Consider the following 22,570-nt stretch of genomic DNA (forward strand, 5'->3'; position numbering starts at 1 on the left):
AGATGGTTAATACTGAGATGGTTTTAGGACACGGACAACGAGGGCCTAAAACACACTGTGCATCTGCTAAACATCAAGTGACATATGGATGATTTTAAAGTAGAACATACTCTGTGTTTTAATCTGATGAGCTATGAGGGTGACAACATCTGAGAATTCCACTGCGAAGAATTTTGTTTCTGATTTTATTCAACTTGCCAGTCGACGAGCCCGGAGCCTTTGTGCTTTGGCATATTATTGGTTTATCATTGACATTCTCTAGATGAAAATGAATCAAGTCCAAAAATTAGCCCATTGTGATGCATCAACAATCTGCAGCAAAGGACTGGTATTCCTTCCTCAGGAATATATGATAAATGCCTCAGCATAGACGAGTTGAGCTTTGGGTCAGAGGGAAATTGACTCGTGTGTGGATATAGTATGCATACTAGGAATCAGGTTTGTAAAAGGTGTAATAATAGGGGAGAACATCTTTGTGAAACACACGCAACCGCACAGCCTCAGAAGATTCATATTTTTCATTATTTTCTCTTGCATTTTCCATCCAATTCAGTAAACTGTTATTATTTTTAAGTCACTGTGATTTGTTTTTGAAGTCCAGATTTGATAATGTCATGGGACCTAAATTTAAACCAAGGATTGATTTTTTTTAACTTTACTTACTTCTAACTAGTTAAAGCAGTTGGTCTCACCCTATATTTCCATCCATCTATATTCATCCAACCATCCATCTATATCCATCCATCCTCCCCCCTTAATTGCTACAAAATGGGTAAAACTTGTTTTACTGTTTTAGAACAGTAATAATACAGTTATTTGAGTACAAAAAACCCAATATTTCTACGTTGAGCAAGGCTGTTTTCGACCCCACATCTGTCTTTGTCCTGACTCGTGAACATTTAGCAATTACGCACAATGTGGTCTTTGAACACACACACAAACACACTCGTAGCCACTCATCTACTGCTTCCTAAACTCTCTATAGACAGCAGAGGCAATACCCTAGCTCTTTCTTAAGGGGTTTATACCTCTGTTGTGATTTATGTCAAGACTCAGTTGAGTCAGTTGGGCTCCATCCCTCATCAGCAGACACCTCCTCTGCAATTCCCATGTCCACCTTCCATTTCTGAGGGTTTCGTCTGGCACGTCACGGTAGAAAATTGCTATACTCTCCCTTGTGCCATGTCTGTGCAATTACACCAGAAAATCCAAGCCGGTAAAATGTGTCTAGAGAAATGTCATGGAGATTTAGATATATGTTTTGGTCGTGGACAAGGGAGAGAGGCTATAAGTTACGATATGCAAGTACAAGTAAAGGTCAGCACCTTAGGAGGACACAACAAAGGGGAGCAGAATTTATACGAGAAAAGAAATGTTGCTGTGTTAATAATTCAAGTGAGCCTTGTGGGGAGCTAATGAGGATGACAAATAACACGTGACAAACAGATCGCCGCTTGTTGTGAGCAAGCACAGATTTGCACACAGAACAATCTTCGCGTGAACTAATAAAAAGACATGATGGAGTACAAGAGAAGGACGAGGACAGGAAAACCAAACACAAAAGGGAAAAAAGGACAAAGAAAGAGAATAACTTAAGACTTCCAGTCCTTTACTCTCCGCTTCTTTGGTGTGCTTCATATTTTATCCACCACTTCATTTTCAACCTGGAATAACACTCATCTGAACTGTGACTTCACACCTGGAGCGGTGATAAAAGCCAATCAGATGTGAGAATCTGAAACAGTGTCCAAGGAATAACCTCCAATGAAGCTGTACAGTGGATAAAGAATGGGGCGCCCAAACAGAAAATGATTGACACGTCAGTGGCGAGCTTAGATATTCTGAACCGTTTCATTTCCCTTTTGGCTCCAGAGGACCCATTTTATCCAAATGTATACAAATTCTCCAACATAAAATGTTCCAAGTGTGTAAGAACAAGGTTCCAGTGTGAGGAGGGATGAAGGACATCTGACACGACACTTTTTAAAAGCTCTGAGCCAGTGTAGGAGGGAACATGACTCATACTTCTGATATGATTGGCTTCTTTAGATGATGGTTCAGGTAATGGTTCTATGTGGTGCAGCAGCTATTGTCCTGCGTCGAGCTGTAAAAGCCTGCCTAACCTGTAAATGTATTTATATTCGACCGCTTCTGTGTGCTAATGATTCTGATATTAATCCCATGAAAAAGTATTTGTGAGAAGAAGCAGTAGCTATTCCAAACCAGGGCACTGCAATAAAAGTTGTTTGATGGTTAATAGTTTATTTCAACCTCATTTTTGAACATCTTAGTAACCCAATAGCTTAAAATCCACAGCTATACTTAAACATAAGTGCTATGTGGGATCAAAGGCAAACCACTTGAAAAGTTGGAGCCAATTAGATCACACAGATCACAACTCTCGTGAGACTGACAGTTAATTAAAAAAAGATGAATATCTGCTGAGGCAGGTGGACAACATCTAGGATCAAAATCGTCCAAGGAGCACGGAGACAGTTTGATATTAAATTTCAATAAAGCTCAATCACTCAGAGACTCAGTCCTCCAGTGTGCTCTTGAGCGTGCCAAGGTCCAAGTACGCACGCTTCTACAATTACAGCGATGAAACTCAACCCTGACTCCTTGCTGGAACCTTTATGTGCGTCTACGAAGTGTAAACGTCTCATGGTCAGAGGTGGAGGGTAACAAAGTACAAATACCTTGTTACCATACTTACCAAATACTGGTTAAATACATTTAAGTTCTATTGATCCCAATTTGTGTACAATATCGTTCAAACATGCATTTATTTAAAACATTTTGCAAGAATTTAAATATGATTTAAACTTAAACTTAAACTTAAAACTATAAGCACATCACCTAATGTGTTTTATTTAGATTGTTGTTGATGAAACTGGATTGGTGGCATATTCTCTTCCTAAAGTGTTACTGAGGAAGTTCTACAGAACAAAAATGGCTCATGGATTTTCAGGGGAATTATTTTGAGTAAATATGTTCAAATAAAACTCATTATTGTGCATCTATGTTTTAAGCTTGAGCTAAAAATGTCAAGATAAGTGGGTGATGTCACATGACTTCTGCTCTTTCTTAAGTTGCTTAAAGGGTAAAAACATTTGGAGTGGGTTTTCATTTAGTTCTATGCGTACTATTTACTTATTTATTTTGTACTCATTTTACTAGATTTCTGATAGTACTAAAAAGAATGTCCCTCAAAAAAAAAAAAAAAAAAAAAAACACTAATAAAATAATTATACACACACGCAGAAAAAATGAGCAAGACTGCACAAAGAAAATGTGCAAAGGAGAGATAAGGTGTAAAAATAATAATGATAAAAAATAATAATCAATACAAATGAAGAAAAGTATATGTAAACAGATTTTTAGGTGAAACTATTTGAACCCTTTAGTGTGAGGTTGCCCTCCTTCTTAACATGATTGCAAACTTATTCCAGTCACCTAATGCACATTTGTTATCACTGTATAAATAATAACAAACTTAAAAGGACAAAAGTAGCACTAGAATTTAGTGTTTTTTACCCAAATATATGCCCTCAATAATAACTATCTTTACAGTAACTGGTGTTCATTTTATCTGGGAATAACCAACCTTTGGCTTACATTTTTGTCATGCCTGTGAAATGTACACCACATGCCTTTAGAACATCATCACCATGACAGACTGTGAATGTAGTGATTGTTTCTATGCGTACAGAGTCCTAACCTCCTCATGTTGCCCTCTCTCTGTCACTTGTGTCCGTCTGACCTGTGCTCTCTGTGGCATCCAGGCTGTCCGCTAGCTGCTCCAGGAGCCGGGCTCGGGCTGCATTTCTGCGATGTTTCTTGCCCTCGTAATGCTGCTGCGCCATCAAAGGATTGTTGAACCACGCGCCGCAAAGGCAACAGTATTTGCCAGCTTCTCTGCCACCATTTCCACTGACCACTGCCATCGGCCAGGGTAAAGAGGTAGGAGGAGTGGGGCAAGCGGCAGGATCTGCTGCTTGTGGGGTGGACGGGGAGGAATCTGGTAAAAGAAGAACAAATACAATTTTATTTAATTTTTCATTTGATTTTATTCAGTCATGGTAAAGATCACCATTTTTTGCACAAGGAATATATTTTAAAACTTTGGCATCAGTTTTGAGTAAAAGATTGAAGATGAAAGTTTAGTTTTCCAAAAATCAGAGAAAGCATGAAGAAAAGATAATTAAATCAACAAATATTTTTGTTTAAATAAATACAAGATGTGAATTGTAGTGGTTAATCAGCCCATTTCCCTCAATTTCATTCAATTGCAATTACTGAAGTCTTGATTCGATTACAAACCAATTATTGATTTTATCCGTTCGATTATTGATTATTGGTGATCATTTATCTTCCATTTAACATCCATCAGCTGCTGAATTATTTGACTTCTCTATTGAGCAACACCTCAGCACCTTTAATACTGAATGGTGTGATTAAAATATCCAAATTAGGAGGACGCGCCTGGTTTGTATTACATTTTTCAAAAATGAAAAGAGTCAAATTTTGGAAATGTAATTAATTTAGATCATGGCTAAATCTGGCACATTTACACACCGTATTGTACTGGTGTTCATTAATGCACCCTGTCCTCTCCAAATAAACAAATAAAGTAAAGTAATAATCGCCAATAATAAAATCGGGATTAATCAATTGTGTGCCCAACCTAAACCTTTGTTTTTATCAAACTTCGCCCTGAGCTTCCATTTCTAAGTGTTCAAATCTATATAATTTATTTTTTTAATTCTCAAAATGTGTTTGTTTAACTATTGAAATACAAATTCTACATGTTCCCGCTGTGATTCATCAAACTCCACCATTCGCTGTCTCCTCTTTGAGGAAAAGAAATGGGGTGATGGCAGAGTTCCAGGTGACCTGCTACTCATGACCTAACGCCGGTTACCATGGCGATTGCCCAGTAATAGCTAGCGGGCTCACACAGCTAGGAGACAGTGTGTCTGTGAGGATGCACATGTGCACGTGTGGATGTTTGGGTGGCAGACGGGATTGTGTGATCACTTACTTTGGGGGATGTGGTTTTCTGCTGCTTGTGTTTGTGTGGCAGTGGGTGTGGGGCGGGACATAAACGTGTGAGGAAAACTATGATGGCAGATGGCTTCTCCAAATGTGCCAATTCGCATGCGTCACATGATAACATAACTCTTGAGTTACATGATTTGTAAGATACGGCTATGATTCAGCAAACAAAAGCCCACTCACACACATATTGAGTTTAAACTTTGACAACCTTGATTCTGCTCGTGAAGAATGGACTTGTTGAGCGTTAAGTGTCTTTTCTGAGTGCATTTAATGGTGCTTGTGATGACTTGACTCCAGCGTGGCGATCTGATTGGCTGCTTATACCTTAATGTGTCGTCATACTGTGCTCTCATAGTTACTGTCTCTATGGCTGTGTCTGCTTATGTCACCAACCACACCCACTCATACGAGCTTTCCTTTGTGTTGTCTTTGCTGTGCTTTAAACTTCCTTAAAAAATATACAATCTGTTCAAGTCATTCTGGTTACTTTTTTTTTTTTATTAAAAAAAACTAATCTATCCTCAAACCTTTGGTGTCACAGTCGTATTTTATGTGCTTTTGTTTGTCAGCATCGATCCACAGCTCTGTGTAACAATAAAGGCAGAACATCCTCTCATATTTCTCCATTCCACTTCTTCTTTTCCCGTCATTTTTCACTCCTGACCTGTGATCTCTGCACAATGGAGCAGAAGTAAATGTTTTTTACAGAATGGAGCAAATGGACTGTGTGATGGAGCCTCAGTACCAGGGGGTGGTGCTGGTTATAGTGTGTGATGGTGTGCTTTGCTAAGCTCTCCTCTCCACACCTAAGTGCTTCTCCAACACTCAGGTGGTGCTGTTCCTTTCTACCCTGTGTGCTTTCATGTTCATGTCCATTTGTCCTTGGCCAAAAGAGAAACTCCCTGATGTGAGTTTTGAAATGAATGTCTGTAGTGTGCACCCATGTATGTGTATGAGCCCATCTGTCAGTTTGGCTGTGAATCTTCTACAGAGTTCCCAAATCAGAGCGATCTTGAAGGACACATTTGACTTTCATCTTTCCTAAATCCTCATTCTTCCCTTATTTTGCATGTTCTCACTTATGTATCTTTCCCTCCAAGTGATAAAAATGTTAAATTTGGCCTAATTTTAACACTGCATTGTGGTAAATGAATCCGTGAACGTCTCTGATTTTTTAAAACAACTTAACAACCATCAGATTCTGTACACGAATGTCTAATTTAAATTTTTCTTAGTGTTTGTCTACGTGCACATCTCACCAGCATATTTCCAGGACCACAAACAAAAACGTTCCCACTTTAATTGGTTCAATCTTCACAAAGTCTCAAAGAGCGGAAGCCCTCTTTCTCTATAAATATATGAGCAGAGGTGAGAGTGTGTCTTATGAACAAGCAGCGCGCCGTAGAAAATTACCTCCGAATACAATTGCACGCTGATGAATCATTGATTGTCTTAAGCTGCAGGGGTTGTTCACCTAAATGCCTGTTTATAATTTCACGATAGATGGAGTCTGACCTGATTACGAGCAGCTAAGGCGGAGAATGTTTATTACTTTGATTATGCTTCCAAATGTATCAACTTTTCCTGTTGTACGACTCCTGTGTAACTGCTATTAGAGTTTCAGGATGTGATGGATTCAGGATGTGAGATACCTGTGTTTGTTGGGCTGGCCATAGCAGTGGGGACGTTGGGCGTCTCCCCCAGCACCAGGCGGACTCTCTTGGTGTGGGTTTTGCCCTGGTAGTGGGACTGGGCCACAATTGCGGAGGTAAAGAACATGTTGCACAAGGTACAGCATTTGTTTTTGTCCACTTCAGTCTCTGCACAATCCTGCAGAAAGAAATACACACGCACACACAAAGTGAAAAGCTTGTGAATGCACATGCAGACACACAGAGGAACACTGAGGGTCGATCAAATATTCATCTCTCTCCCTAGGCTTGGATTGTGGCTCGGCAATTTCATTGCTGGGTCATTACAAGAGGGGGAGCTGCTCCCTGTGGAAAAAGTGGAATAGTGACAGACCTGACACAGATTACACACACACAAATAAGAGAGAGAATCTGTCCCTTCAGGATATCCTTCAATCCACTGATCCTAATTAAAACCCAAATTAGTCACTTCTTACTTAACTCTAACTCCCAACCCTTCTTAATGGTGGGTATACTGGTTGAAATGGTCCTTCCATCCTGAGAGAAGTCAATACATTATATATTCAGAAAAAGGAACAAAAATAAAATCCTCTGTAACAGTTGGAACCCCTTAAAAACTCTGACCAATCCCTGCCATTCGGGCCAAATGGTAAGAACCAATCAGAAGCCTTCATATCTCACTGCCCCATGTTCCTTCTGTCCCCTGCGTGCACCCTAATCACGTGACACTGTTCCTGGAAATATTGAACACAAATGAGGATTTGAAGGATATGAAAAGTGATGCCAATGTTTCTGTCTTTCTGTTGGAAAGCTCAGTATTTGTTCTGCTTTGGGGGATTTGGTATTTTTATATCAGATGCGTGTTCAAGCTTGTGGAGGTGTGGCTTTGGACAGAGCCCTGACGGGACCATATGGGAGTGGGAGGAGGGGGTGGAGCTTAGAAAAGGTCATCATGCTAGCTTTCTGACAATGCAAACTGCACCAATGTAGCCTACAAGGGGCTAACACAGGTAGCCTACTGCAAATTATAGGTGACCAACACTCAGACACACACATCTGTGGACCCAAAAAACTACATTAATCCAATGTTTTTTTATGTAACTAAATGTTGGAAAATTCAAGCTTGATCAAAAGTGAAATTAAGTTTTTCTATCTCATGAGGGGCTGAAGTTTTCAGAGGCTCATATTAAGGCTTCCATTAATGACAGTTTTTTTTTTAGCTTTTTAATACACTTATAAGTATTGAAACAGCGGCAAACAGAAAAGGTAGAAAAAACCAGATAACATGCTTAAATTACAGTTGAAGAGGGGGAGCTCAGGCACACAACAGAGAAGGTCCTGTGAGCTTTGTAGGAGAACAACCAGACTATAAGAGTCTATTCTAAAGATGTCACTCCTGTCTTTTATCTTTTAAACCTGAAAAACATATTTTTTCTGCTGAAAACCAATGTATTTGGGTATGAAGTGTATTTGTTGATTGATTTTTTTTTTTTTTTTCTGATTCCTGAAATGTTTTGTAAAAATGTAAGAGTTATTGCCCTCGATGGATTAAAACTTAGCTATTTCAAATGTATTTTGATATTGGCTGAGAATGGTGGTTTGTGACATTTTGGTGTCTTCTTATGTCATGAACTACCACTGTTAGCCCCGCCCTCATATTAAAACTAACACATGTTGATCCAGCGACCCTGAAAAGGAGCAAGTGGGTCAGAAAATGGGTGATGGACTCCGTGGAGAGTAGGTTGGACAGAGAGATTTGTGAATAGAGAGGTATAATGAATAGAGGTAGTTAGCATAGATTGCTCTTTGGACATTTTATAGTATAAACTGGGCGTGTCTTAACTGCTCTAGGAGCCACGCCCATAACCAAGGCCATTTTGGAATTTCTAGCCTACTCTTTATTTGGTTTGCTGTTGTGTCAAAAACAGAATTAAGATTTTCCAGCAGTTCTGTGCATTTTAATATGATTGCACATTTTGTCTAAAGCTTCTGAAACTAGCATTAAACTCTTAGAGAGCTCATATAGGTTCATATAAATCAAAACTACTTGTATTATTAACAAGTGAGCAGTGATCTAAGATAACAATGGTGTGCTTGAAATTTGCTTACAGCAGCTCTAAGAAGGTCTGCTCATCGTGAAAGCTAAATGCACAAAAGTAGGTCAAGAGAAAAAAAAACAAAAACATTTGAATTCAAGAATACATTACCAGTCTACAAAGAGCATTATATCAATGCCACAAAGGACAATCCCGATGTTGTGGAATAACATCTACTGTATATAATTAGCTGATGCCAGTTTAAAGGAGTATAAGACGCCATAGTGACCCCAAGGTGGTTAGTTTATCAACAGAGCACAGCTGATACTAGAGGGTGGACACCACGACTTGACGGCACCGGATGGGTCGGGTTCGGACAGATATTTAGAACTGATGGTCGGGTTCGGTCCCATGGTGTAGTTTGCGCTGCAGCGTTCTTCTTTACCTGCAGTTGCAGCCACAGCCGATCCACGGTGGATGTAGAATGGAGCAGTTTTAAAGGAATACACTGTTGAAACATTCCTTTTACTGCACAATAACATGGATTATCTTTATCTTTGATACATGGATTATGTAAATAGATTTGATGGGTCTCTTGTGTGCACTGCGCCCCTGTTTGTGTTTCACTTTCGCTTTATAGCCGTGCGTTGATCTGATGTTGACAATAATAGTTGTTTGTTAATAAAACCGGTGCTTACCACTAAAACAAATGTACATATGTAATTTCTTTTAAAAAAAAAAAAAGAGTTTTTCACTGTTGGGTCAACACCAAACAGTAGTTTAGTCCACCGTGCTTGTCTCCAAGCCGTCGTTTTCTCATTGTTTTTTTTTATTTCCGGGTTATTGGTATGGCTCTCCAAGCCGCCGTGAATGCTCACCATCAGCGTCATTTGAATAATGCTGTAAATTATTGTTTTTCACAAGCTTGAAAATATGACTAATAAACACATTTTCTTTTTAACAGCCACCCGCTGCTTGTCCAGACGTTATTTTGCTCCTGCGCTCACACTAACCAGCCTTCAGGTGTCAAATCATGCCAGAGGTGAGAAACTTCTCGTCTTAGCCATAAAACCCAATAATAGAAACGTGTCTGAAAAACACATCCGAGTATGTGGGTGCATGCTGTGCCTCTTAGTGGTTGCCTGGCTATATATGAGTGTGTCTTATGTCAGCTCTAGTTAGCATCACAAACTGTGGATGTGAGAGTCTGGGACACCTTTACCTCCAAGGCAATGTTTTGTCTCCAAGCCATTCCATATTTCCTTTCTATCTGTCTCTGGCTACTTGCCTCTTCCATGCAATTCTTTTGCTTTTCATCTTTAATGGCTGGCCTTTATTCTTGTGCTTTTTCTCACCTCCCTCACTCCCTTCCCATTGCCCCCTGGGCATCAGTCTCAGTGACCCCGTGTTTGTGGGATGAAATATTTATTGGTATTGGCCACTGTTCACAACCCTTCCCTCCTCCTCTTCCTCCTCACCTACCTTATGTGTTTTCTTGGTAGCTTGCCCCTGCTGTGCTAATGTTAAAGGCCATGAACTGCCCATTTCAAAATAATGACCAACTTTTCTATTATTGTCCAGTACACTTGTAGAACTGGGAATGAATGTACTGCCCATGAAGACTCACTTCTCATCTTTCTTTTCGAAAGAAGCCTTTTTTTTCCTCTGTCACGCTGCCTTCTTCTTTCATTTCCCCAGCTCCCTCATTACCATTACTGCTCCAATTCCTCTCTTGTGTACTATCTGCATCCCTGCCTTTCTCCTTCACCATTTATCTTATTGTTATTTCATTTCACTCCACCATCATCTTACCTACATTTCGACCCTCCAAGGGGCAAGACAGCGGAAATCTCATTCATCCCAGATCTCATCATACCAGGATGAGAAATATCAACCACTGAGGACAAAACTGCATTCCGGCTGATTTTGTGTGACAGCTTGCAGTGGACTAACCATTGGAAAAAAATAGTCAAAAGTAAACACAGCTGCCAGCAAAGCTGAGAATTAAACACAAAGACGCATCAGTCTGAAGGAATGACAGATGATACACCAGGGATTTGGTGACAGTGCGGAAAGTTTGTAACGATCAAAATCTTGTGTGGGTGATTGACATGTGAATAATTATCAGCTCATTACAGCTGCCACTCCATTGAACCACTTGACGCAATAAACAGCATCTCCCACCGACTGCTTTACTCAAAATCATCAACGTGTTTTCTGCTTTAGCTTTGCCTTTTACACCATGTCTCTCTCATCCCCGAGTTTGATTCTTTGCTTTCTACAGTGTTCATTTTGACAGCAAACTTTTATCTAGTTTTAGTCTTTTGACTAAAATGCAACTTAGTTATTGTCAAACAAAAATATAAAGCACTAGAGTTTTAAAGACTCAATTACTATTTATCAACCTAATATTGAATGGTTTTATTTATCAGCTCTCCCCGCCTTCCACACAACAAAAGTCATTTTGTATGGATACCTTCCAAAAAAAAAAAAAAAAAAAAAACTTAGTTCTGATTGGAATTCGTCCCACGTGAGCATTATACTTTCGTGTTTATTTGTTTACAAAAATATCAATATATTTTGATATATTTATTGTTCACATGTAATGTTTTTAATAAGTCATAGTCTTGTTATTGTCACTTTATAAAACATAGTAGATGAAAACTAAGATAAACTTTGGTAACACTTTACTTGAAGTTTTATACACAAGTCTGACTTTACGCTGTAATTATCTGTCATTAGCATGAATAAGGTGTCATGAAGGCTGTCATTAAGTGTTGTTTGCTAAATTATTACACCTTTAGAGCTATGTTAGCATTTTTTGTGTTAGGTGGAGGGATCTAATGGGGTAAGGGTTAGGGTAACAAAGGGTTAGGGGTTAGGGTAAAAAAACCAACTCTAAATGACAGACTTCATGACACCTTATTCATGCTAATGACAGGTGTCATGTCATAATAATGACAGCCTTTATGTATAAAACGTCAAGTCAAGTGCTACCCAAAATTCTTTCAGTCGACAAAGTTAACAATGGCTGTCTATCGGTGGCACTACAGCCATCTGTTAAGAGGTATTACTTTCAGCTTAAGTGATCTCCTCTTTTAGTCTGTATGTGTCTATGATGAGCAGAACTGCACAGTGGCATCTGAGTTGCAGAATATTTCCGAATAATATGACTCCATCTGGTATCTGCATCTAACAATAGTCACCCAATTAGCTGTGTTTCTCTTCCCTCCCTTTGTTTAGTTTTTTTTTTTCATGTGCTCCTTTTTTTACTTCTCCAACTGTTCAATGCTGAGGCGCTGAGGGAAACACTGCTAAATTTACACATGAAGCAGCATGGGGAAACAGTTGCTCTCATTTAGAGTCCAAAAAGCCCAGGAAGACTAAATTAAATGGAGCGAGCATGCAAATATTACATTTGTAAAAAAGTGGAAAAAGCGTTTTATCATGGCGTTTTAAATCTATAAAAAAAAAAAAAAGGTAAATTTTTATCTGGTAGCACCTTTACAGCCTACTTTTTCTGGAATTGAACTGAGGGAAATACTTTTAGCTTCACACAAAACACAAAAAAATCCCAAGGGAGATGTTTACCCTGACATGGTAATTCTTTCTGAACGCATACTTTCCAATGGAACTGCACAATGTCATTGAACACCCATTGCCAGGGAAATAACCACATTGGGTGAATTTACTATGGCCACTTTGACATGGACAGATCAAAAAGTTGCTGTTCGAAGCCCCCCTGACTACTGCAATTGTGGGCATTTCCATTCACGCTAAAGATGCAGCCTCAGCATTTGCTCTTCTTCTAGAACAGCAAACACAGACAAACAAATTAAGGCTGGTAATGCGCAGAGCTCCTGAGCCGAAGCCTGCAATATTCAGATACAGAGCTGCTTGGCGGCGTCTGCCACCACCAAATCTCCCCAGAAACACAGAATAACCTCACAACAGGGAATCACAACTGTACAGAAAAGATCAAACAATTATTCCCGTGAGCCATGGGCTTTGTGGGCAAGGCTGACAGTGGCTAGCAAAGGATTAGACCATAGAAATCACACTCAGGTTTTGCTTGTTCATGTAAGATAAAGAAAATATTGACAGAATTTCCAATATTAATAATAATAATAATAATAATAATAATAATAATAATAATGCATTGGATTTTATATAGCACTTTATCATAGACACTCAAAGCACTTTACAGAATTAAGGCATTATTCTTTCACTTCCACACTTAGTGGTGGTAAGCTACTATTGTAGCCACAGCTGCCCTGGGGCAGACTGATGGAAGCGAGGCTGCCATAGTGCACCATCGGCCCGTCCGACCACCACCAACACTCACTCACACACTACATTCATACTAGGCAATGTGGGTGAAGTGCCTTGCCAAAGGGCACAATGCCAGATACCACTGGAGCGACTGTCCCCCAATATTATAAAAGAGCAACATTTAAATCACACACACGCAGGCAGGCAAACACACACAGAATGAACATACTGGGTTATCCGGCCTCAGTCTTTTAGAAGGTGGTCCTCCATCTTCTGGATGAAGCATGTAGAACAGACGAACCTTGTTGGCATGTTTTTTACTCTGAAAAGATAAAAAGACAAAGAATAAACCAATCAATCAAGTCTCTTTCCATCAGTTGACCTAAAGGTGTTAAAAATAACCTCTGTCACTGCAGTTTAGCTATTTCCTCAAAGCTCTATCGCTAAGAGACTCTATTTAATGTCTCTTTTTGCTCGATGTAGAATGCCAATAGTTTTAGATATTATTTTTCTAATATGTTCTATGTGCGGGTTCCAGCAAAGCTCATGATCTATGATGATTGCCCAGGAACTTGGTCTCATAGACACACATGATCAATTTCTGTTCCAGTATAAGTATAATCTTATACACATCCATTTTGTTTTCTTTTTATTCAAAGAAAGTTTGTTTTTCTTAAACCATTGTCCTAATTTTGTCAATTTGTTTTCTACTAATGAAATTGAATGATTAGTATCTTGTCCTGAACAAAATATGCTTGTGTCATCAGCAAACATAATTAATTAAAAAAATTGGGACACATTGCAAATATCATTTAAATATATTATAAATAGCTTAGGCCCCAAAACTGAACCTTGTGGAATTCCACAAGATAATATTTTTGTTGTGATTTTATACCATTAATTTCTACATACTGAAATATATTGTTTAAATAGCCATCTTTGTGCCAACCCTCTTATGCCATATCCATATGGTGGATAGCTTTGACATGCCTCCTATTAACCCGAGTTTGATCTTAAGTAGTGTGATTTTTAGCACGTCCACCTCACAGCAAGAAGGTTCTGGGTTCAAACCCTGGGGTGGACACCTGGGTCCTTTCTGTGTGGAGTTTGCATGTTCTCCCCATGCTGCGTGGGTTTCCTCCGGGTACTCCGGCTTCCTTCCACAACCCAAAAACATGACTGTAAGGTTGATTGGAGTCTCTAAAGTGCCCATAGGAGTGAATGAGAGAGTGAGTGGTTGTCTGTCTATGTCGCCCTGCGATGGACTGGCTCCCTGTCCAGGGTGTACCCCTGCCCAGCGCCCAATGAGAGCCGGAAATTGGCACCGGCAGACCTCCGCTGATACATGGGAATTAGCGGGTTTGAAGATGGATGGATAACAAAATTTGATATTCAACTCTTAACACCTAAATACAGGTTTGTAAGCTTAAAAAAATACAAAAAAACCTGTATAACAAAAAATACTATACTCCAGTAGTGAGTAAAAAATTGGCCTGTCAATGGAAGTAAAACGTTTACCGAACTGACAAGATTTGGGCTTCTCAGATCTACATTAGTAGTTCTATATAGGCTTACTTCCATGTTAGATATTCTTGGCTGCTAGTGTGCATGGTTAACAAAAGCTGCCAACAAGAAAGCTTTTGAGGAAGTTGTTAAAGTCAACCTGTTGTGACTTAAACACTAAGGGGCAGATATAGGTTTAGGGGTATTAAATAAAATGTGTGCAAACATCACTCCACACGCTAATAGGGTGTACAAACCCCAGGGAATCAGGACTGCGCGTCTTCTGCCTGTCACTATGTGTCCTCAATCCATTTAGCGTGTTTCCCTCTGATGAATATGTAAAGTAGGCGGATCTCATAAGGGCACAAAAAAATGGAAGGAGGAAATACAAATAAATGAATGCAGTGGGCGCAATGCAATTAATCACACCTGGAACTGTTTGCGGTGATTGTTTAAGCACTGGAAAATAGTACGACTGACAAGCAGGTGCAAACACACACGCAGAGATCCGCCGCAGTTAATGTTGACACAAAATACAGCGGAGATGGAAAAAAAGGCTCTAGTTAACTTTTCTAGTATAAGAAAATATTTTAAATGGAACAAAAGTCAATATTTAACAGCCACCAAATAAGAAAATAGAGTAAAATGTGTTTGAGGGAGAGAAAAAGCTGCAGACCCACGGCGGTGCGTGTGGAGTCTGCTGTGGCTGCGGTGGAGAGAGGATGCTGTGTGCACTATGGACGCACTGCTCCAGTGATGCTTTGACCGTTAAACTCGCATTGATGGCAGGAGCATCAGGCCAGAATCAGCTGATCAGATGCGTAATTCACGCAGTGATGGCACAATGTTCACATATGAGAGTGTAGTGACACAGCACTACGTAGTAGCTCAGACCTGCTTGATAATGGTCAGTAGATCATCTTCAAATGATGCAGACTGACAGACTGTGTGTTGCATTAACTCAGATCAATGGCAGATTAATAGGATGGTTTCTGTCCAAATCTGCCTGTTTTTCATGGACTGATCAGAGCAAAGTTACAGGACCTGGCGGAGCACCCACATTAAATTAGGGGGAAAAACATCATTAGGTTTTTAAGTTTTGTTTGTTTGTCAACTGACATTTAAGTTCACTGCCTCCAATTTAACTTCCTCAAATGTCATTGTGTGCTTCTGTGCACTCACCACTCCACATTGAACGAGCAAAACACTCGTTTAAATAGGGCGATCTCCACCACTTCTGCAAGTGTGCTAATCATTGCTGCAATCTTAGTGAATTCCTCGCAGCAGGTGAGGAAACTGTGTCACCAAAGGATTTAGGGACGCAACTGGTTTACCAACCTTTATTTCAGATCTTAGTGAATCTGCCCATATATTGCATGAAGTAAAAGTTACTTTAAAAGCCACAGTGTATTGTTTGTTTCTGCTTTGGATCACTTTTGTCAACCTGTAAAAACAGTTGTAGTTTCAAAGTGACAAATGTTAAAGAAATTACAGTCCACTGCAACATTTGCTTAAAAGCGGCTGCATCTAAAGGGGGGTATATGAAGTGTAACCAAGTGAAGGAAATGTGATCCTACGCTGAAGCGCACACAAAATTGTTCTCACTTGAACATGCTAAAAAGTGTGCGCTTTTAGAGCAGCTGTGAAGCGTGTTTCTATTTGATCTTGTTAGAAAGTTGAAACCATTACTCAAACAGCCATGTGCGTAATGCTAAAGACATGGAAACATCCCTGCTCCGACTGCTCTTTCTGTTTGTGCTTGAATGCGTACCTCGGTTGCAAAAGATCTCTGAAGAACTAGAAGTTTCCTGCCTATTACAGTAGCAAGTTTCTTAGCTCTACAATCATTTGAAAAATTGCAAATCCAATGTCTAAGACAGGGGCCGACAATCTTGAGCATTATAAGAGCCGTTTAAGCCCCGCCCACCAAACAAAAGAGAGGGTAAGGGCCACAAATTAATGTACAGTGTTTGAACGATGGGCCTTTTTATTGGACACACCAGAGGGTTCAAGGTTGGATTAGGCAGCTTGAACAAGATTAAATTTTGTGATGATGAGGTTCCATAGCCATTGGTTGCTGACCTCTGATCTAAAACCGGGTGCACACCTAAATACAATATGGCTGTTTTTGTCCTGATTGTCCACCTTCCCCTTCCAAACTCCAGATTCTTTTATGTCTCATAAGATTACCCTATAGGATTATTCTGTGCTCTGAGGTGTGTTAAGAGTGTATTTATCCCACTAATCGGCCCTGAGATGGGTCAGGCCGACAGTCGTAAACATTAAACCTGTTCAATATTTATGACCAAAACTCCTTGTGTGTGTGAGGAAAGTCGACGACTCCCGACTCATGACCCCGTGGTTTGTGATGTGGAACGGAATGTAGCCAATCAAGTAAATTTCCCCACTGCGGGATCAACAGATCTATCTATCTATCTATCTATCTATCTATCTATCTATCTATCTATCTATCTATGTGATCTGACTAAGAATCAGAATCAGCTGCGTTCCAGGCAACTCGGAAATTCCGAGTTCCGAGTTGCCAATCTCCTAGTTCAACTGAGTTCAGCGGCAGCACGTCAAAATATGTCAAACATGGCTGACGGTATAATATTCAAATTTTTTGCCAAATTTACCCAGTAGGAGCTCCGACTTCGGGTTGCGTTCTAAGTCACTTTTTCAAGAAGGAGGTTGGAATTGCTTGAAATGCACCATTAGATCTTGTTTGATCAGGTGAGATTTCTGGCTTGGAAGAATATCATTGGTGGGCCAGCACCGTTATGTGTGTGGCGTACTGAGATTATTGGAATCAAAACTGTTCTATGCCTGATTTTTATCTTCAGGTGTGGGGTATGTAACAGCTAAAACATTTCTTCAGATTTAGAAAATCAGAGGCAGTAAAACAAACAATCATTTTGCCCTAAAAAAATACACCTGATAAACTATGCAGTAAAGATTACAAAATGTGTGTTTTCACACTTTAGCCTGTGTGTTGGTTGACACAACTAACACCCTTCTGTGCACGTATCATTTTATTGGAACGTTCTGGCCTTCACCTCTGCTCACTGTATAATCTATATCTATAAAGCAAGTGTAAACAGCACGTTCTCAAACATTGTCCTAAATCATCCCGAAGACAGACACTTATTCAACAATTCGCAGGGAGATTTCAGTTTGAAGTCAGGCAGAAAAAGAGAATTTCTGTTGACTTTATCTGACACGTAATGTGGCGTGCTGTGGACCAAGCTATGAGAGAAGGCTGCAGAGTATTGGCAGCCACACACAGAAAGCCAATCGGAGTCTCTGATAAGACACTGTACTTGCTGCTTCAGTGCTCAGATTGGATCCTTTGGCCTCAGGAGACAAACAACCCCCCCCACCACCACACACACACTACCACCAGCACCTCACATGCCTCTTCACTTGTCAGGCTTCTGCTAATGCATTTTGTCAGAGCATTTGTGTGTGATGAGTGTATGCTTGTTTTTAGTGGTGTAAAAATGTTCATGTAGAAGATGGTTTTGGAGAGCAGCCTGAAAGCAGGACCTTGTGGCGCTAAAGTTACCCTAACACTGACACTCAGCGCTCAGCCCGGCTCTAATGGACAATACATGTCTCGCTGTCTCCTCCCATCAATTTGGAGGCGAAAACGCAAACGGAGGGAGCCACAGTGGAAAAAATGCTTGTCCGTGTGCATATATACGTGCTGAACAAAGACAAACTGTGAAAAGATATGGCCTGTAGTGACATTGAGGCAGTGTTTATGAAAGAAAATGATCAATGATTACAGACATCCTTTTCATGGTTTCCATGTGAAGATTCAACACTCAATTGAATACCTGAAACTGCTGCCCAGTGCAAACTTTTCTTAGCTATGTTCAGACTGCAGGCAAATGCTGCCTGTAAGCAGCCTGTATCCGATCCATTAAACACAGTTTGAAGAGCACAAATATGATCTTTTCAAATACGACCCAGGTCACTATCATACGTGGTCCTAAATCTAACATTTATCTGATATTTTTGCAAGGCAACTGCTGTCTGAGTGGCCAGGTAACATTTATCCAGCCTTTACATCATTGAATGCGATAAACGTCATAATTATGCGTCCCAGGATGAAAAATATGGAAATTAAACAGCTTCTTAACTCATTCAGTGCCAGTGACGTCATTTTACGTCATTTCAAATCTGAACACTCAGTGCCATTGACGTAATATTACATCAATTGCGGTTTTTCACAGAAGTTGCTAGGATACACTGTGACTTTCTACTGTGAATATAAAGCTTCTCTGTTGATGTAGTGAATGTGGCAGCAGAGCACCTTTGGATGACAGATTAGCCACTGATGCTACCATTAGCTAAGGAGGGAGAAGCAGGGACGAGGGAGATTATGGCGATATGAAGTGATATTGCGAAGTATCCAGCAGCTCACAGCTCCACAAACTAACACAGAACATGTGTGGACCTGAGATAAAACCATCAACTAACCGGGCCAAACGGGTCATCTTTGTGTGTCGGGAGGAAGAAGAAGTTACGTCTGTGTGATTGATGGGGGGGAGCAGATACAAAATACAGTAATGAAAACATTCAACTGTGAGCCAGATAGCAAAATAATAATAATTTTGCCAAAAAAAAAAAGCCTTGTCTCAGTGTTATCTATTTATTGTTCAGATGTTATAGTTTTCAATAAAGCAAAAAATAAAATAAAATAATTTTTTTTTTAGAAAAAGCCTGTTTTCTGTAAAACTTACTCTATTCAACTGCGGATTACGGAAAAACGAAACAAGCTACAAACAAACTTTTTTTGATGAAAGTAGAGACTTCAATCTTTAAGAATGTGGTGACAGATTTCAGATTGTCACAGGACAAAATATTCTGTGAGTCTTTAAAAATCAGTCAAAATGGTCTAAAACGGCTGGCACTGAATGAGTTAAAAATATTTGATGGTTATGCTGCTGACTGTGGTCGTACAGAAACTTTATCAGTGCCACACTGAGATGAGATGCCTCCATATTTACTTCCGTAAACACAGCGTTTGTCACGCATTACCGCAGGACTTGTTTTGCACATATGGGTCACTTCAGGGTCACATTCATACTCTAAACTGATAAAAGTTGCATTTCATTTGTAATATATATGAGTACAATAAAAAAATGGATTTCTCAAAAGAAATCAGAATTTTGCGTTAAGACCTGGTCTGAAAGTGTCAGGTTCTGTTTAGTTTTAGTTCACTTTGGCCCATGTGGTCCTCTTTTTGTTTTTTTCTGTGAGTCTTTGATTATTCTGTTTAGTTTCCATTCTAGTTCTTGTTTCATGTGTAAACTCTTGTCTTTGTGCTTCCCAGGTCTTCCTGCTCATGTCTCCACCTCCCAGTGATGTCAGTGTGTTTGGGTGTTAAGTGATTAGCAGCCTCATGTTTTGCACCCATGTGTGGACCGTTCCCAATCAAGCCTTTCTCTATCTTTAGCTCAGTGCTTAGACACAGAATGATGGCTGCCTCTTTGGATTTTTGTTGGTTTTGATTAGGGATGTCCCAATACAACATTTTCACTTCTGATACGTGTCCGATATTTGCAGCCTAGAGTATTGGTCGATACCAATGTCGATACAATATCAGCACAAATGATACATAGTTTTAATACTGATTTTGTAGAGCGGAATGTTATAAAAGGCTTGACCTGCCATGCAAGGCACTAGTTGACCACTGGGAGCAACTTAGGGCTCAGTGTCTTGCCCAAGGACACTTCGACACATAGTCAGGTACTGGGATCGAACCCCCAACCTCTCGATCAGAAAACGACCCACTACCACCTGAGCCACGGTCGCCCAATATCTACAGTATTCTTCAATTTAATGAAGATGATATCATATATGGGAGATTTTAGATGCAGTCTGATAAAATCCAATATTCTTTTTCTGGCTGATATCGGACCAATATCCGATATCCATATCTGATCAGGACACCCCTAGTTTTTCATTAAACATGGAATATTATTATGAACTATTATATATACTATACATATAACTAAATTATTATGCCTGCCTGCTGCCTCAATCTCTTCATGTACTTGGGTCCTCCACCACACCATCTCCAAAGTGTGACAGAAAGTAGCCTTAGAAACTTTTATCCAACTACTTAAAGCTGGGGTTTGCAGAATCGTAAGGCACTCCACGCCCCCCCCACCGAACAAAACTCTGCGTGCACGCGAACACTGTGGAACTCTTTGCGACGGTTTGCTCCATAGAAATTACTAAAAAATGTAGCAACATAATCTTGTGCTATTGGAGAGTTTTCTGATGTTTTAGAGACAGCACGTATCACTCACTGCTGAGAGGAAAGTAAGAGGCTCAGAGTCACAGCGGCTGCTCAAATCAATCTCAGCTAATAAGAGCAGACACACTCCGTCCACACTGCAGATGAATTGGGTCTGTTTTTTCCATCTTAGATCATTTTTAATAAGCTATTTATTCTGTCTGTTCTCACACTCTCTCTCTGACTCGGGGCGGACTGTGCTGACTGAAAGCGGATCGCTCGCAGTTTGCTGCACACACCGACTCCTGAACACGTTTGTGCCTTTATTCTGTTGCTTCTCCACCTCGGACTTCCTTTTGTGTAACCGCTGCGCCAAAAGCCGCATTAGAGACTTCTGCTGGAATATAAAGCCATCGGACTGTCTCAGCCAATAGTAATGCTGACAACAGCTCATGGAATCACCCTGTTGGTAGAAAGATCTCTGATTGGCTGAAGTCCAGCTTCACGCTCCTGTATTTCTAAAGCTCATTTGCAGGACCAGGAGAAAGAGCAGAGATTCACTGTCCACTCAGAACACTTTGGATTACAATACAATATAATAAGATGATTATGGATTTTTGACCAAATAAAACAAAACAAAAAAAAAACTTACAAACTGCAGCTTTAGCGAATGCATATACTGGCACGGATAGGTTATTTTTTTTTTTTTTGTGAAAGAAAAGTTAAAATACTTATCAAAGAACATCCTCTTCTTTTAAATGTACTTTCAATGAGCCACAGCCAGATGGAACTACATTGCTTTCTTTATGAGGTTAAACCAGCATTCTTTCTGCCCATGCTCTCACTCCTGATCACTGTGCTTATGACTTATTATTATTATTGACTAAATACTAAATATTATTAGTGTTTTATGTTATGTTTTTGAGCCAAGGACTGTAATATTTTTGTGCTCGTCTGGGATCTGTTTTTTTTAAACACATGATACAACATTCCTATATATTCCATTGTATACTGTTGATTTGTGCTGGTTTAAATAAGGCTTTAATGGTCTTTTAACATCTTATGAGTTGAAATAAAAATTGATGAAAGTGACATAACGTGCATCATTTGAGACTTGAAGACCAAAAATAAATATTAATTAATTTATTTATCTTTATTTTCTTTAACATTTTTAACACAACTTTAATGGTTTGGACAGCATGTAAAGCATTACGTTATTTTTTCAATGAGGAAAATGTCTTTGCAGTATTTCTGCTTGGCGAAGTCATCAAATGCGGTAGCCTCAAACATAACTAACATTTACCAAGACAAACATCATTTTGGCTAGATTTTATTCAGCAAAATGAGGCAAAATAGGCTGGTTTTGGGGTATACTTATAAGGATTTTAAAGAAATGAATCATAATACAACTGATACTTTGTGTCATACCCTCCTTATCACCTCCTTCAAACCTTTAATACCAGGAAATGGAGAGTGAACCAGCTTGCCTTTTCATCCACTCCAGTTATTTTTTTATTTTTTTTGTTAGTCAGGACAGAAATACATTTTTGTCAAATTATTGTAGTGAGAACGCACGCACACACATGCACATACATGCGCACAAAAGACACACACGGTTGTTGTCCCTGCTTAGGAGCCTCGCTCTCATTAGTCTGCTTGTTGATCCCAATTGTGTCGTGTAATCAAGGACAACCTCAATGCAGCACACGCCTGGGAGCACATGCACACCCATACACCCATACGTGGATCCATGATAACAGTGCAAGGGCACATTCATTAATTAAGTAATTGGCATC

General features: G+C 39.7%; 1 protein-coding gene across 2 annotated transcripts in view; it reads right to left on the reverse strand.

Annotated features, from left to right (window-relative positions):
- LOC114476761 (zinc finger matrin-type protein 4) overlaps positions 1-22,570 on the reverse strand; it is a 57,848-nt gene that overhangs the window by 18,771 nt on the left and 16,507 nt on the right. Inside the window, exons 3-5 of one of the 2 annotated variants that reach the window (XM_028468646.1) lie at positions 13,251-13,343; positions 6,714-6,891; positions 3,764-4,021 (exon numbers count right to left, since the gene is read on the reverse strand). In XM_028468646.1, the coding sequence (XP_028324447.1) occupies positions 3,764-4,021; positions 6,714-6,891; positions 13,251-13,343 (529 nt within the window). Of the gene's footprint in view, positions 1-3,721; positions 4,022-6,713; positions 6,892-13,250; positions 13,344-22,570 lie in introns of both variants that reach the window. The other variant, XM_028468647.1, reaches the window with a different exon arrangement.

This window comes from Gouania willdenowi, chromosome 15 (assembly GCF_900634775.1).
Source record: "Gouania willdenowi chromosome 15, fGouWil2.1, whole genome shotgun sequence".
Lineage (NCBI taxonomy): Eukaryota > Metazoa > Chordata > Actinopteri > Blenniiformes > Gobiesocidae > Gouania > Gouania willdenowi.